The sequence below is a fragment of the Lethenteron reissneri genome, chromosome 63, assembly GCF_015708825.2.
Source record: "Lethenteron reissneri isolate LAM-NWPU_2019-01 chromosome 63, ASM1570882v1, whole genome shotgun sequence".
Lineage (NCBI taxonomy): Eukaryota > Metazoa > Chordata > Hyperoartia > Petromyzontiformes > Petromyzontidae > Lethenteron > Lethenteron reissneri.
The window spans coordinates 8,211,330-8,226,076 of NC_083841.1; the positions used below are offsets into that span (position 1 = coordinate 8,211,330).

General features: G+C 49.2%; 1 protein-coding gene across 3 annotated transcripts in view; it reads right to left on the reverse strand.

Annotated features, from left to right (window-relative positions):
- Positions 1-14,747, reverse strand: part of LOC133358640 (galactosylgalactosylxylosylprotein 3-beta-glucuronosyltransferase 1-like) — a 54,597-nt gene that overhangs the window by 8,316 nt on the left and 31,534 nt on the right. For 2 of the 3 annotated variants that reach the window (XM_061577025.1, XM_061577028.1), the window contains one exon: positions 4,683-4,880. The exons of the other annotated variant lie outside the window; for it this stretch is intronic. In XM_061577025.1, the coding sequence (XP_061433009.1) occupies positions 4,683-4,880 (198 nt within the window). The remainder of the gene's footprint in view (positions 1-4,682; positions 4,881-14,747) is intronic. 3 annotated transcript variants of the gene reach the window in all.

Below are 14,747 nucleotides of genomic sequence, written 5' to 3' on the forward strand. Positions count from 1 at the left end.
GTAATCAGGAGGCCCGGTGGACCGGCTCTGGCTCCTGCAATCATGAGGGGTGGACAGTCCTCTACTCGGGGCAGGAGACTACCAAACAACAGGGAGTGGCTCTTCTTCTGAACAAAAATAATGAAGGGGGTGTGGGAGCGTGGCGGTGAGGTGTGGGAAGTTGTAAGCCCCAGGCTATTTTGGGCTCGCCTTCCCATCAACCAGAGGCGAGGAGTGGTGGTCGTGGTTACTTATGCCGCCACCTAAGACGAACATCCGTGGAGGGATGCAGGCAAGGCCGATGAGTCAAATGCCTTCTAGGACCTCCTGTCACAGGTGTTAGCTAAAGTGGCCCATCGGGATAGAGTCATCTTGTTGGGTGACTTCAATGCCCGAGTTGGTCATGATGCTGGCACCTGGTCTGGAGTGATTGGAAGGCATGGGCCAGATCAGCTCAATAACAATAGTAGGAGGCTGCTAAATTTTTGTGCAACCTATGGGCTTGTAATTACCAACACGTTGTTCCGGCATCGGCGCATCCACACAACATCATGGATGCATGCCGGGTCCAAGCAAGAACATCTGCTGGACTACATAGTGACGGAACAGCGGATGCGCGCCCATGTCCTTGACACCAGGACCTACCGTGGAGCTGATCTGCCCTTTGACCATCGACTTGTCATCTGTACGATGCGCCTGCCATTTTTCCACTCCGGTGGTGGGTGTACACCCAGGACCCCATTCAAACCTAAGGTGGCCTGGTCTCAGCTAGCTGATGAAAGTTGCAAGTGAACATTTCATCATCGCTTGTGGCTGGGGTTGGCATCGTCCTCCACTCCTCCAGTTGTCGAGGGTAAATGGGCGAGGTTTAGGACTGTGACTTAGGCAGCTGCAATGGCTGCTTTGGGAATGCAGTCCAGACCTCCATTAGAGAGCCTTGAGGCGCTGCAAGGATGGGTGGTGGTCGTGGGTTGCTGAGGATATGGAGTCTGCCTCAATGGCCCGCGATTACAAATCCCTATTTAACTCCATAAAAAAGTAACCTGCAGTGCCACACCTATTACCATAATTAGGGGAAAAACGGTGATCCAATCTCCGACCCCCAGGAACAGGTTTGCAGATTTGCTGAACATTTCTGTGAAGTCCTGGGGGAGGGGAAATCACTCGACATGGAAAACATCTTTGGACAAAATGGGGATGCTGAGGCTGCGGTGCCTCAAATATTGGAGGAAGTAGTTACCCTCTATGAGTGACTGGCTGGGATGCCATCTATTGAGGAAGTACTAAAGGCGATCCAGAGTCTGAGACCAGGTAAGGCACCGGGCAGAGATGTTCTCCCAAGTGAAATGCTGAGGGAGGGTTGCGTTTGTGCACAGACTGCCCTACATGATATCATATCAACAGTTTGGAACACTGGACGGGTTCCACAGGATTGGAAGGTTTCCCTTGTGGTCCCCCTCTTTAAGAAGGGGGACCGCGCAGACTGTAACAACTACAGGAGCATCTCACTCCTCAGTGTGCAGGGAAAGGTCCTGTCTAGGATTATTCAACATCGCCTTGCTAGGCACGCTGAGGAGAGGCTTGCGGAGCACCAATGTGGTTTCAGGAAGGGGCGGTCTTGCACAGACGCCATATTTTCTGTCCGTTTGCTACAGTAGAGGTGTAGGGGATTCCAAGAAGACCTACATATCTGCTTTATTGACCTGAAACTTCATTTAGCGCTTTCGTGACTGCAGGAATTACTCTTTGGTTATTTCGGTTAAAGTCACGTAGAAAGAGAAAATAATAAATTAAATAATAGCATATGACGTTTCGATTGCAACACAAACAATCATTATCAGGTACAAATGAAAGAGAAAACAAAACCTAGTAAACTTAGACATACAATGCAATACAACACAGATAGTCGGCTAACATAACAGTCAACACCCTACCTGGTTTATTACGTTTTTCCAAAGATTGGTCAATTTAAGAGAGAGATTAAACACAGAACCGGAGACACATAGACAGACACGTAAGCAGAGAGAGATAACACAGAGACACACATAGAGAGACAAACACATAGGCACACAGAGAAACAATGCCTCTGTGTCGAGGCCTTAAATAGAGAGAGAGGGGGGCAGAGAGGGAGGGGGGAGTAGAGAAATTAACATGTCAATGACCTGGCACAACATCAGGAAACAAAGCAACAAAACGAGCGGAGACAGAGAGAGAGAAACCACACTAAATTAAACAAACTTAGTAAAATTTGGAAATGTAATGCAATGCAACACAGAAAGTCGGTCAACACACAATTAACGCATGGCCTGGTTGATTACATTCTTCCAAGGATTGCTAAATTAAAAGTTAAGTTTCTGTATCTTGTCTCTCTATCAATTTTCACACATGCTAATTTCTCTACACCCCCTCTCCCTCTCTGACACCCTCTCTTTATTTAAGGCCTCGACACAGAGGCGTTGTTTCTCTGTGTCCCTATGTGTTTGTCTCTCTCTGTGTCTCTGTATTATCTCTCTCTGCTTACGTGTCTGTCTATGTCTCTCCGGTTCTGTATTTAATCTCTCTCTTAAATTTAGCAATCTTTGGAAGAACGTAATCAACCAGGTAGGGTGTTGACTGTTATGTTAGCCGACTATCTGTGTTGTATCGCATTATATTTCTAAGTTTACTAGGTTTTGTTTTCTCTTTCATTTGTACCTGATGATGGTTGCTTGTGTTGCAATCGAAACGTCGTATGCTATTATTTAATTTATTGACCTGGTCAAGTCCTATAATATCATCAGTAGGCCTGGGCTCTGAGTTGTTCTTCGTGCTTTCGGAGTTACTGCCCCTCTGCTCACGATCATTAAGGACCTTCATGATTTTGAGCGGGCCTGGTTAAAACTACATGGCCGGGAGTCGGAGCCATTCCCTGTTCACCTTGGGGTGCGACAGGGATGTCCTCTGGCTCCCACATTATTTAACATATTTTCATCCACGTAGTTCGTGAAGCTTTTGATGGCTGTACCAGAATAATTTCCATCTGGTACAGATACAATGAGAGGCTGATCGATGCCCGGGTGTAGTCAAGGGATGGCTCCCTATTGGTCAACCATGTTATATATGCCAATGATTTGGTAATTGCCGCTCACTCAGATGAGGAGTTGGAGGCGCTGCTGTTGAAACTGGAGCGTGCCGCTAAGAGTTGGGGCCTTTCCATCAGCCACACCAAAACTAAGCACCTGCCTGGGTATTTTGTACCATCAGGCACTCCACCTCCACAATTTCCAACCGGTGATGGGGCAGTTGTGGAGAGAATGGAGAGTTTCCCATACCTGGGCAGTGTGCTCATGACCGGCTCCGGTTTGACAGCAGAGGTCTCACTCAGAATCAATCGATTGGCATTGTTTTTTCATCGGTTGCATATCGCTGTGTGGAAGCTACCTGGTCTGTCATTCCGCACGAAACTTCAAGTCTTCTTGGCCACGGTCATTCCCTCCCTTCTCTATGCTTGCGAAACGTTGACCCCCCTAATGGAGCATCTTCACTGATTGGAAACATTTAGGCTGGCCTGCTTACGATCTATCCTGGGTTTAACCAGGCTGGATTGTGTGAGGAGCTCACAAATCCTTGAAAAATCTGGGTAAAGTCCCATCGGTGAGCTCCTCCGGCAGGCAAGGCTGCGTTGGCTGGGTCATGCAGCCAACATGCCCAGTCACCGCATGCCTAAACAGCTTTTGTTCGGCCGGATAGAGTGGGCTGAACGGGCGCGGCATGGGCTAGAGAAGAGATGGAGTGATGTGGTACAGGAGGATGTGGAGCTGAGTGGACTTGCCGATGACTGGTACCAGCAGTGTCAAGATCGGCCTCTGTGGAGGAGGCTCGTGAAAGACGCTGCTTGGCAATTGGAGGCAGTCACCCTCCAACAACAAGGGAGGGCGGAGGAGTGACGCTCACAACAACGAGCGGAGCGCCGGGTGGCTAAATCACAGCAAGTTGGCACAGTAGGGGGCACAGGTGGTGCATAAACCAGTTGTCTCAGTCGACCCGTGGCACCTGGGTCTGCCCCTTGACCTCCTGCCAGCGGGCGATCGACACTTCACGTGGCCTCAAGGTGCACATATCCTGGCACAGGTGTCGTTGTGACGTCACAGTCACTTCGTGGCGAATGGCGGTTGTTGTTGTGTTAGTGTCTTGTTTCTCTCTCAAATTTATCAATCTTTGTAAGAACGTAATCAACCAGGTAGGGTGTTGACTGTTATGTTAGCCGTCTCTATGTGTTATATTACATTATATTTCTAAGTTTGCTAGGTTTGTTTTCTCTTTCATTTGTACCTGGTGGTGATTGATTTTGTTACAATCGAAACGTCGTATGCTATTATTTAATTTGTTTTCTTTCAACATGACTTTACCGAAAGAACCAAAGAGTAATTCCTGCAGTCGCGAAAGCTCCAAATCAAGTTTGAACCATAGGCAGAGTTTGACTTCTATATTTGGGTGGGGGGGGGGGGCAGGGGTTCGCTTTGTTCCTCACATTAGGAATCGCGGTGCATATGATGAATTTATTTTTTATATTAATTTTAAACTACTGAAAATGTATTAATAGGTGTCCAATTTGGAGGGGCGTTGCCACCCTCATGCCAAAACTCTGCATATGTCTTTGACCAGCAATTCATACAGTAAATGGTACAACCACCACACCCTACAGTATGCGAAACGGACCTCACCTCCTCAAAGATGTCCATGCTGTAAGTGTTGTCGTCGTCTGCAAAATAGACGACCCCGTTCAGAGCCCGAGGATCCAAGCCAGACTCCCCGGTGGCATCGTGAGACCCATACCGGTTGCCATACGTCTCCCTGAGCCAGCGTAGAGCCTCGTTCCTCTGGAACGTGCCTCTTGGAAAAGAGGAGCGGCTTCTGTTGGGCTGAGAGCAGGCATTTCTTTACGTTTAAAAAAATGTATTTCACCTTGATGCATGATACAGAACAGATGTTTAGTGGCTGCGAGACTATGCAGTGGGAAGCACAGCTTTCGCTCTTTCACTCTTCTCGCCCCTCCTTCACTGGAACAAACTTCTCCAAATGAAGCAGTCACCTTCGCTCAGTAGTTTCCGCTCTTCACTCACAACTCACGTATTGTTTTCTAGCTCACCCCACGACCCCCTTAATGCCCCCCTCGTAACACCATCGTTACTGTTTTCTCTTCATATTCTCATCGTATGGCCGTGATTATCTTCCCATTCATTCGAACCAATCATCATTTATTGTCATCAATTTCGCTTTCACCGAATTCACGCATCATCACAGATTCGTCCCCATTGCTTGCTCTCGTCTATTTAATTCACCTCATTTCCACCACTACATTCACACACGATATTGTACCGTTCCTAATTATCTGCAAAGCGCATTGGTGAAGTCGCTATATAAATTATGCTAAGATAACATATGCGGTCGAGTTTTGCTCCCGCCTTAAAATCAGACTGACCAGCGTGGGGAAGTATGGCAAAAGAGCCCCTCCACGACCCGCGTGGCATAGAGGCCCTGATCTAGCAGTGGATTGACACAAAACGACGCACATGTAACCAATTAAGGCACAATACTGAGATGTACGAATATATTTTTTAGTCGTTTAACCAATCTCATTCGCGTTATTGTCGATGTTTCTGTTTGGTTTGTACAGCTTTGTTCTCTCTGTGAGTTTAAGTTTAACGAGCACACAGTTTGCATGCGGTCTTCAGTACAGAAGACTCTTGATTATCTGTGTGCGGTTTATCCAATATGTGTATTAACCGAGCACCTGAGATTTTGACATAAATTAATAAATCATGGATTTTTCCAAAGCCCAAATGAGTAATCTAAACAGTTTTACATTGTTATTTTTGGGAACGTTTATTGATAGTTACGTGCTTAAACTGAACAAATAAGTGCGAAATCCACGTGATTACCTCTATAGTACAGTAGTTGCATATCTTTACAACAGTGGGTGGAGTTTGATTGATGTTGATTGACGTGGCTCTGCTATCCACTTACTGGGTGGAATCTTCTGTGCTGTAGCAGGAAAGTGTTATCACTGAGCACGCTCATCGCTTGGTCGTTAGATCATTAGTATTCGTTCTAAATCTAAAACGTAACAAATTGAAATCGTTAGTGAGTGATTTATCCCATCATTTACTGAATGTCGAGGGTAAAATCTTCTTTAGGGTCATTGCCCAGAGGATGGCCGAGTACCTGCAAAGGAATGCGTACGTCGATACATCTGTACAGAAGGCAGGAATATCAGGGTTTTCTGGCTGCTTGGAACATTCCAGCATGATCTGGCACCAGATCCAAATGGCCAAGGTGGAGAAAAGGGACCTCCATATAGTCTTCCTCGACCTCGCCAATGCATTTGGCTCTGTGCCCCATGAACTCCTGTGGTCTGCCTTCAGATTTTTCCACATACCGGACACCATCACAACCCTGGTGAAGTCGTACTTTCAGGATCTGCAGTTCTGCTTCACCACCTCAGAGTTCACCACCTCATGGCAATGCCTGAATGTAGGTATAATGGCGGGAATGTACCATTTCTCCATTGGCATTCATAATGGCAATGGAGGTTATCATGAGATCCTCAAAATGGGTTGCTGGTGGATAGCGATTCGACTCTGGTTTTCGCCTCCCTCCACTCAGAGCCTACATGGACGACATTACAACATTGACCACCACTGTCCCATGCACCAAGAGACTGCTTAGAAAACTCGAGGAGAACATCAGCTGGGCCCGTATGAAGATTAAACCATCCAAGTCACGCAGCATCTCGATTGTGAAGGGAGTACTCTGTGACCTGAAATTCTTTATCGGAGAAGACCAAATCCCAACAGTGTCTGAGCAGCCGGTAAAAAGCCTTGGAAGGTGGTATGATGCAAGCCTGAAGGACAAAGACCAGGTGCAACAGCTGCGCAAAGACATCAGTAGTAGCCTACAGTCCATCGACAACACCCAACTACCTGGAAAGTTAAAGGCCTGGTGTCTGCAGTTTGGTCTCCTACCCCAGGTGTTGTGGCCCCTAGCAGTGTATGAGGTTCCAATCTCAACAGTGGAGAAGATGGAAAGAGGAGTCACGAGCTACTTAAAGAAGTGGCTCGGAATTCCACGATGCCTTACCACCATAGGCCTCTATGGAGATGGTATGGTGTCCTCAAGCTGCCCCTCACTAGTCTAACCGAGGAATTCTAGTGTGCAAAAACCAGGCTCCAGATGACACTGAATGAATCTCGAGACCCAGTGGTGAGCAACAACGCGCCAACCTTGGCAACTGGGCGCAAATGGAGGCCAGGAAAAGCAGTCCAGGAGGCAACAGCAGCCCTCAGACATGCTGACATTGTGGGTCATGTTCAGCAAGGGAGAGGAGGCCTTGGGCTAACTAGCCGTGCTGCTTGGAGTAAGGCCACTGCACCAGAGCGGCGGAAGATGGTAGTGCAGGAAGTACGCCATCAGGAGGAGGCTGCAAGGTGGGCCAAGGCAGTCTCTCTTGCCAAACAGTGTGGAGAAGAGGAAGATCAGTTGGAAGGATCTGTGGGCCATGGAAGCGAGGCGGTTGAGCTTTTCCATCAGAGCAACATATGACGTCCTTCCAACACCAGTTAATCTTCACCAATGGTATGGTGAAGATCCGGACTGTGCCCTCTGTTCCATGCCAGCCAACCTCAGGCACATTCTCACAGGGTGTAAAACAAGCCTCACCCAAGGATGCTACACTTGGCGTCACAACCAAGTCCTTAAAAACCTCGCGTCCACCCTGGAGGACAAGCGAGCTGCCACCAACTCCCTACCAACCCTAGCAGCATCACACCCCTTACGGACGACCTTTGTCCGCGAAGGGGCTAAACCACCGAAGATCGGCTCTACACCAATAGAGCGAGACCAGCTGCGCTTGGCCCGCGACTGGAAAATGCTAGCTGACATTGGCTGGCAACTTGTGTTTCCTCCGGAGATCGCAAACCACCACCCTAAGACCTGACATGGTGCTCTGGTCCCGTTCGCTCAAGAAGGTCTTCATCATTGAGCTCACAGTACCCTGGGAGGACTCAGTAGATGAGGCTTATGAGCGAAAACATCTGCGCTATGCCGATCTAGCTGCCAAAGCACGGCATCATGGCTGGAACACAGAAGTCCGACCAGTGAAGGTGGGCTGCAGAGGTTTTGTGGCAACATCTACAACCAGACTGCTTAGAGACCTGGGAATTAAGGGCCAGAGCCAGCGTTCGGCAATCAGAGCTGTATCGGAGGCGGCAGAAGGCAGCAGTCAGTGGCTCTGGATGAAGAGGAAAGACCCCAGCTGGGCCCCAAAGTGAGAGGGCCAGGAGGTATGCAGTCAACAATGCTTGACTCAGGGAGGAGGACGCCCCTGCCATGCATAGTCCCATGGGATGTTGGCTATCAACAACAAGGCAACTCCTATGACTAATTGGGAATGGGACGCAAGCGTAGGATTGATCACCCTGTCGCTGGCCACCTTTGGGGAGGGTGTATAGTATGAAAGGCTGAAACACCCTAGGAACCAAAGATTCACTACTGACGATGCGCTCCCCAAATTTCACCAGGCTCACTGTTCATGAACTCTTGGAAGTGCTTGCACAAAGGATAGTAACATTTCATCCTGTGTTCTTTGGAATCATGAATTGGTAAACATAATTTATGCCTATAATCGTATTTTTGGGATAGACAAATCACGATTTTTAATTATCCGCAGCCGTCCTCCCCATCGTTAGCATGGATAATCGAGAGTCTACTATAATTGAAAAGTCGCCCCCTTAAGCAGAATACTTGATCCATGTATTTGTGAGCTTTGCGTAGCCCAGGGCAGTGAAACACGTGAGAGGAGTCTCTCATTAGCCTTTGCAATAATAACATATACTGACACGTAAAATGCACATGCTGTCAGCTACTCGAAAAATTATCACAACTGCCATGCCACTACTTGCTTCGGTAGACATTTCACAAATGGTTATTGAGCATTTAAATAAAATATACATTAATTATATATGTACATCATGCAAATGTGCGTCTGCGGTCTGCCTGGCTAGTGTGTAACTTCCCTTTCTCCGACATGCATGTCGTGCGTCAGGCAGGCAGACAGAAATCCAGACAGGAAACCACCCAGATCACTTTTTTGTAATATCGTATGAAGTATGATATACTCTTTGGTTCTTTCGGTAAAGCCCCGTAGGTAGAAAAAATGATAGATCACGATGGTTCGATCACAACACACGCAATCGTCATTAGGTGAGACAAATACAGCAGAACTGCTGAGGCAGGAGAAAAATAGCGAAAGAGCTGCTGCAACAAGAGGTTATATAGGTTTGAGGTGGGCTCAACCCAAGGGTAAATGGGCAGAGCTAGAGATGCAATTTGCATGTAAATGTAAGAGATTAGCATGTCAATGTGAGATGGCTCCAGCCACAGCGGCTGTGTTAATGAGAAGAATAGCTTGTCAATGTCAGAGAACCGGGCAACAAAAAAGCAACAATATATAAAGTGACAAACGGGGGAAGGGGACAGAAGTACAGAACTCTAATAGGCAAAACGCAAAGGAAGAGAGAGAGAAGAGAGGATAAAGAGAGAAAAAAACAACACGCAGTAATACACGAAACCTCAGGACCCCCTCCAGCACAAGCATCTCCCACTCTCACCGTGTAACAACACCCACAAGCACAATAAAGGCCAGGTTCAGCCAATGACCAATATGACATGCCGAGTCTGACAACCAACTGATGGTGTGGGAGTGTGTGTGTATGGGGGTCGTGAAAACTGAGCAGTCTTTGATCGAGTCCTTGTGGCCGGGCCCCCAGGTGAGGTAGGCGTAATCTCCCTGGAGGTCCCGGGGGGAATTTGAAAATGTCCCGTCGAACCCAGCTCCTCATGAAGAGCAGTCGGCTGGGTAGACGGGTCTTCCGTTCCCATAACTTGAGAAGACAGGTGGCGGCTTTGGAGATGTTAAACGCGTGTAACCTGAGGACAGGATCACATGACTCCCCTGAGGACCAACCTCAGCAGGTACACACCTCAGCTCGCCTGACACACCCGAAAATCGGCTCCTGCGTAGTGGAGATGAGATGAATTAACGTGGCACGATGAAAGGCTTGAGGCGAGAGGGACGTACAAACCAACTCCGTCGACCCCAGTAAATTTGAACACACTGGGGCCGAACGACCCGAATCACATCAACCGGCCCCCTCCAGGGTTTAAACAATTTGGATGACATACCCAACGGTATTTGGGGACAGTGCAGCCAGGCTCTGTCACCTGGAGCCCACTCATGTCCAGAAAGACAAAAACCCCTCAGCCATTCATTTGCCAATTGGTGCGAATGGGAATTTTCTCTGGAAGCCTCGCGCGCTTCCGAAAGCCTCTGAAGGATGAGGTGCTTGACTCGGCTCATAATTGGACATCAATGGGGGGGGGGGGGGGGTCGTGTTCTCTCCCGTACATTAAAAAAAGGTGGACGCATGAGGGGCCATTCTGTAGGCAGCCAGGACCCCAAGTTGGGACTCGCTGACCTCATGGCTCCGTCTGGGGGTGAAGAAATTGTTTAACCCTGATAGGGGCCCCCTTGTCCATCACATAGCTGTCGAGGAATGCATCGGTGATGGCCGTGCGCACTACACACACCCTTTCAATACATTACTCCGACACGCCGGGCCAGAAGAAGTCGAGCTTAAGTGTGGCTAGTGTATTATGCACACCCAGGTACAGCAGTAGTTTGTGCATCGCCCAGATTATTTACCCCGCGGGCAGTGGGCACCACAATGTTGTAACGGCGCAACCCTCCATCCCAATGCATGAGCAATCTGCCTCTGAGGATGACAGAGATTACACCCCATCGATTCCCATCCTTGTCCGCCCCCTTGACATGGCGTCGTAGCTTAAACAGGGAAGCATCTTCAACTTGGAGGAGTCCCCACTCCAAGATGGTACAAGCCAATAACGGCATCACGCGCCTCTGGACCGTCGGATTCATCAGAGGTGTCAACCTTGGCCGACGCTGCAAGGGGAGGGTGCGAGTCCTCGGCAGGCGTCTTACAGTGCCCCGATCCCAAGAAACATGTGCACCCGTCGCTTGTTGGTAATCACGACAGGGCATCCACGTTCGTGTGTTGGCTACCTTTGCGTGAGGAAACAGTAAAGGAATAGTCCTACAGGACTTCCAACCAACGTGAAAGTTCGCCGGACGGCTGTTCAATACGCAGCACGTACGATAGTGCTGCATGGTCAGAGCACACCTCAAAGCATCTGCCATGAAGATAGGAGCGATACTGTTGCACAAACAAAAACAATAGCCAAAGTTCCCGGCGTGTAACACAGTACGTTGTTCGGCCGGAAACAGCACTCTGCTGCCATATGCTACAACACTCTCCGCACCATTAACTACTTGAGACAGAAGAGTACCAATTCCGGTGTTGTGCTAGCATCCGTATCAAGGACGAACGGCAAGGAAAAATCGGGGTATCGGAGGGGAGGGGCGTTCACAAAGCCATCACGGTGCAAAATAAATTAGGCCTACTCCTTCTCCCACCAATGTAACTTCTGACCCTTTGCCATTAGGGCGTGGAGAGGTTTGGCGATAGTGGCGAACCTGGCGACAAAACAGCGGTAATTGGATGCAAAACCAATGAAACTCCGCTCCTCCCCCCACCGACCTGGGGGTCGGTCAAGAACGCACACAAGCGGTGCTGTCCGGGTCCGTCGCTATCCCTGATTCACTGACTATGTGGCCAAGGTACTGAACAGATTTTTGGAGCAGGTGACACTTCTGGTGTTTAAATTTGAGGTTTGCTGCACGCATCTTAATAAAAACAGCACTTAACTGTTCCAGATGTTATTTAAACATACCACTAAAAACTATAACATCGTCCAAATATATCAGGCACGAGTCCCACTGGAGGCCAGCCAGAACCAGTTCCATAAATCGCAGGAACGTAGCCGGAGTGGAGTTAAGACCCATCGGAAGGGGATTTAATTCAAACCAGCCTTGTGTTATACAAAAAGCTTTCTTAGGCTTACAGGATGCATCTCGGGGCAACTGCCAAAATCCGGATATGAGGTAAAGAGTTTAAAAATAATGGACTCCTGCTAGAGCATCCAGGGAATCGTCCATTCGAGGAAGAGGATACGTGTCAGCCATAGAGATCTTATTAAGCTTATGGAAGTCAACACAGAAGCGCAAACTGCCATCCTGCTTTTTAACAAGAATAATCGGGGCTCCCCACGGTCTGGTAGATGGTGAGATAATATTGGCGGCTAACATTTCATCAACCACCAGCCGTACGTGTTATTTTTCTATTGGGCTCAGCCGGTAGGGGTTCTGCCAGATGGGAGCGGCATCGCCCGTGTCGATGTGGTGACTCAAAAGAGTAGTTCGGCCAATGTCAAATTTGCCCTTGCTAAACACATTGGATAATATGTGCAAAAGCGCTCTCAACTCCCTCCTCTGGGACTCGGACAATTCAGAATTCTCAGAACAAAGCGTATCCATCCAATTTTCATCGGAAACCTGTTACGGGTTCATATTTGATGCGACCCCCACACCGCCAACGATGTTTCCCTCGCGAAGTGCGGGCGACGTTTGGGCTAGCACGGTGTCCTCCTGAATGACAGATGTGTCCAACCCTGCATTCATGACCTAAATGAACAGTTCCTAGTCATTGAATACCAGAGTCTGGACTCCACCAACGTCAACCCACGAATGGCTTTGTTTGAGGGTCCTAGGAGGATTCCTCCTGCAGTCGCCTCCTGGTCAAGCGGCTTCCGCAATCGTAAAGGAACCAACATTTGCGTGCCTAGGGGAATCTTTACAGTCCTACTCGCAAGCACTTGCACATTAGTGTTGGCCATGCACAATCGATGGGAGAAGGCAAAAAAGCCATGCGATGGCCCAATGGTAACTCGAAGCACCATTGATAAGTCAAAATTTTCAGGGGCATCTCCCCCAGGAAGTCAGTCCTGAGCAAGCAAGGAACAGCAAGGGATGTTGATACAAGAACTGGTCCCATCAATTTGATATCTCCAATACACACCTCTGTTGTTATTTTCCCAATGATGCCCAATGTGCTGCCGTTTGCAGCAAAGCACAGAACCCCAACGGAACATAGGGTACGGCATTTAGGGGGCAGAATGTAAAAAGTCAACTCGGAAATTAAAGTTTCGGACACACCAGTATCGACGAGCATTGATTTCAACCCCCTCTATCATTCCGATAACAGCGGATGAATCTGTGGCCACGGCACCCACCCTATGGGCCAACTCCGACCACTCACCCGGTCAGAGCGGCCAGTCAGCCCGAGCAAAATCCGTACCCTCATGACCCGACACACGACGCGATGAATGAGGTGGATTCAGGTGTCGAGTGTGTGATGTGCCGCAACTCACCTTTGGATATAGTGGAGTGGAGACCGGTCGGGCGGATTACAACGGTGGTCCAGGGAGGCGTCGTTGTGGCACGCGGCAACCCGACGAGACGTGTCTCGGCAGGCCGCAGTTGTAGCACACGACGAGCCTGCTCCCAGGACGAGGAGAGGTCTTTCGCCGTCGAAATTGTTAATTCCGTCGCACCATGCCAACCCCCCACCAGCCTCCGCTTTGGGCCGAATTACAGGCTTGAACGGGCTACACATCTTCGGGTGTATCACACATCTCACGAGGCGGGTACACGCCGCCAACCCCTTGTGTCGTTGCAAAAGCAGGTGCGCCTGGATTCATCTTGCAACCTTGAGAGAAAACAAATCGTCTTCGTCGACAGCCGGCAGAACGATGTTGAGGTCACCATTGGAACCTCATTTGCCAGTAAAAAATGATAATTATTTTTTTACCCTTCTATCTGGCAACAAAACTGACACCTTTTTTACAAGGAGTCATGTTTGCATAGACCACAATACCTGCAGTCATAATGCAAACAAAAAACATAACTCTGATAATGTATGCACTGTCCTTGAAGTTGATTGGTCCACACCCGCCAGCATCAATAATCTTTCAAGGACCAGTGGGTCGACTCCGTCATGGTCCATCTTCAGAAAGGCAGCCTTCTCTAGTGCCAGTAGTACACTGCGGAAGGCGGGGGGCGTCTCGACCTTCCCCCTCGTTCGCGCAGCGAACTTATCATGAATATTCGACAGCGGTTTGTAGATTGCCACCATCTGTGCAAAGGCTTGTTGGAGCGTGGCCCTCTCCGACGGCGGGATAGTGCAAAATTCTGCCAAGGCATCATCGTCAAGCAGAGCAGGCAGTGCTCTCAGCGCCTCCACCTCTGTCCATCCAGCTAGGTCGCAGTTCATCTGGAACCGGCGCTTGAAGGCGACAGAGTCGCCTCCCGTGGCAGAAAATTATTGAACAAAAGGTAGACGTCGCCTAAGGGATGGAATCTCAACAGGCAAATTTGGCGCAGTCTTAGATTTGGCGGGCTCTTCGCCCCTCTCCCCAAACAAAATGGCGGCCGCGTCTGCTGCCTGCGCAACAGAGCTTTCCAGGTGGTGGGAAACAGCGATGGGATGGTCAACCCTGCGCAGCTCCGGTGTTCTATCCTCCACCTCTGCCTCTTCGCGGTCGAGCTCCGTGACCATCGCAGCCACGGCCTCAAGGATTTCTGCGAGGTAGGTGCAGAACGTGTGGCGCTCTTTCCTCGACGGCGGTGAGCTGTCGCTGAGATGGCCGTCGCGATGCTCTGCCAGCTGCGCCTCACTCCCTTTCTCCAGGGTCGCCATCCCCAGTGCTGTCTGAGGAATAACGCCTTTGTCGTCCTCATTGTCCGACAGCGTCCT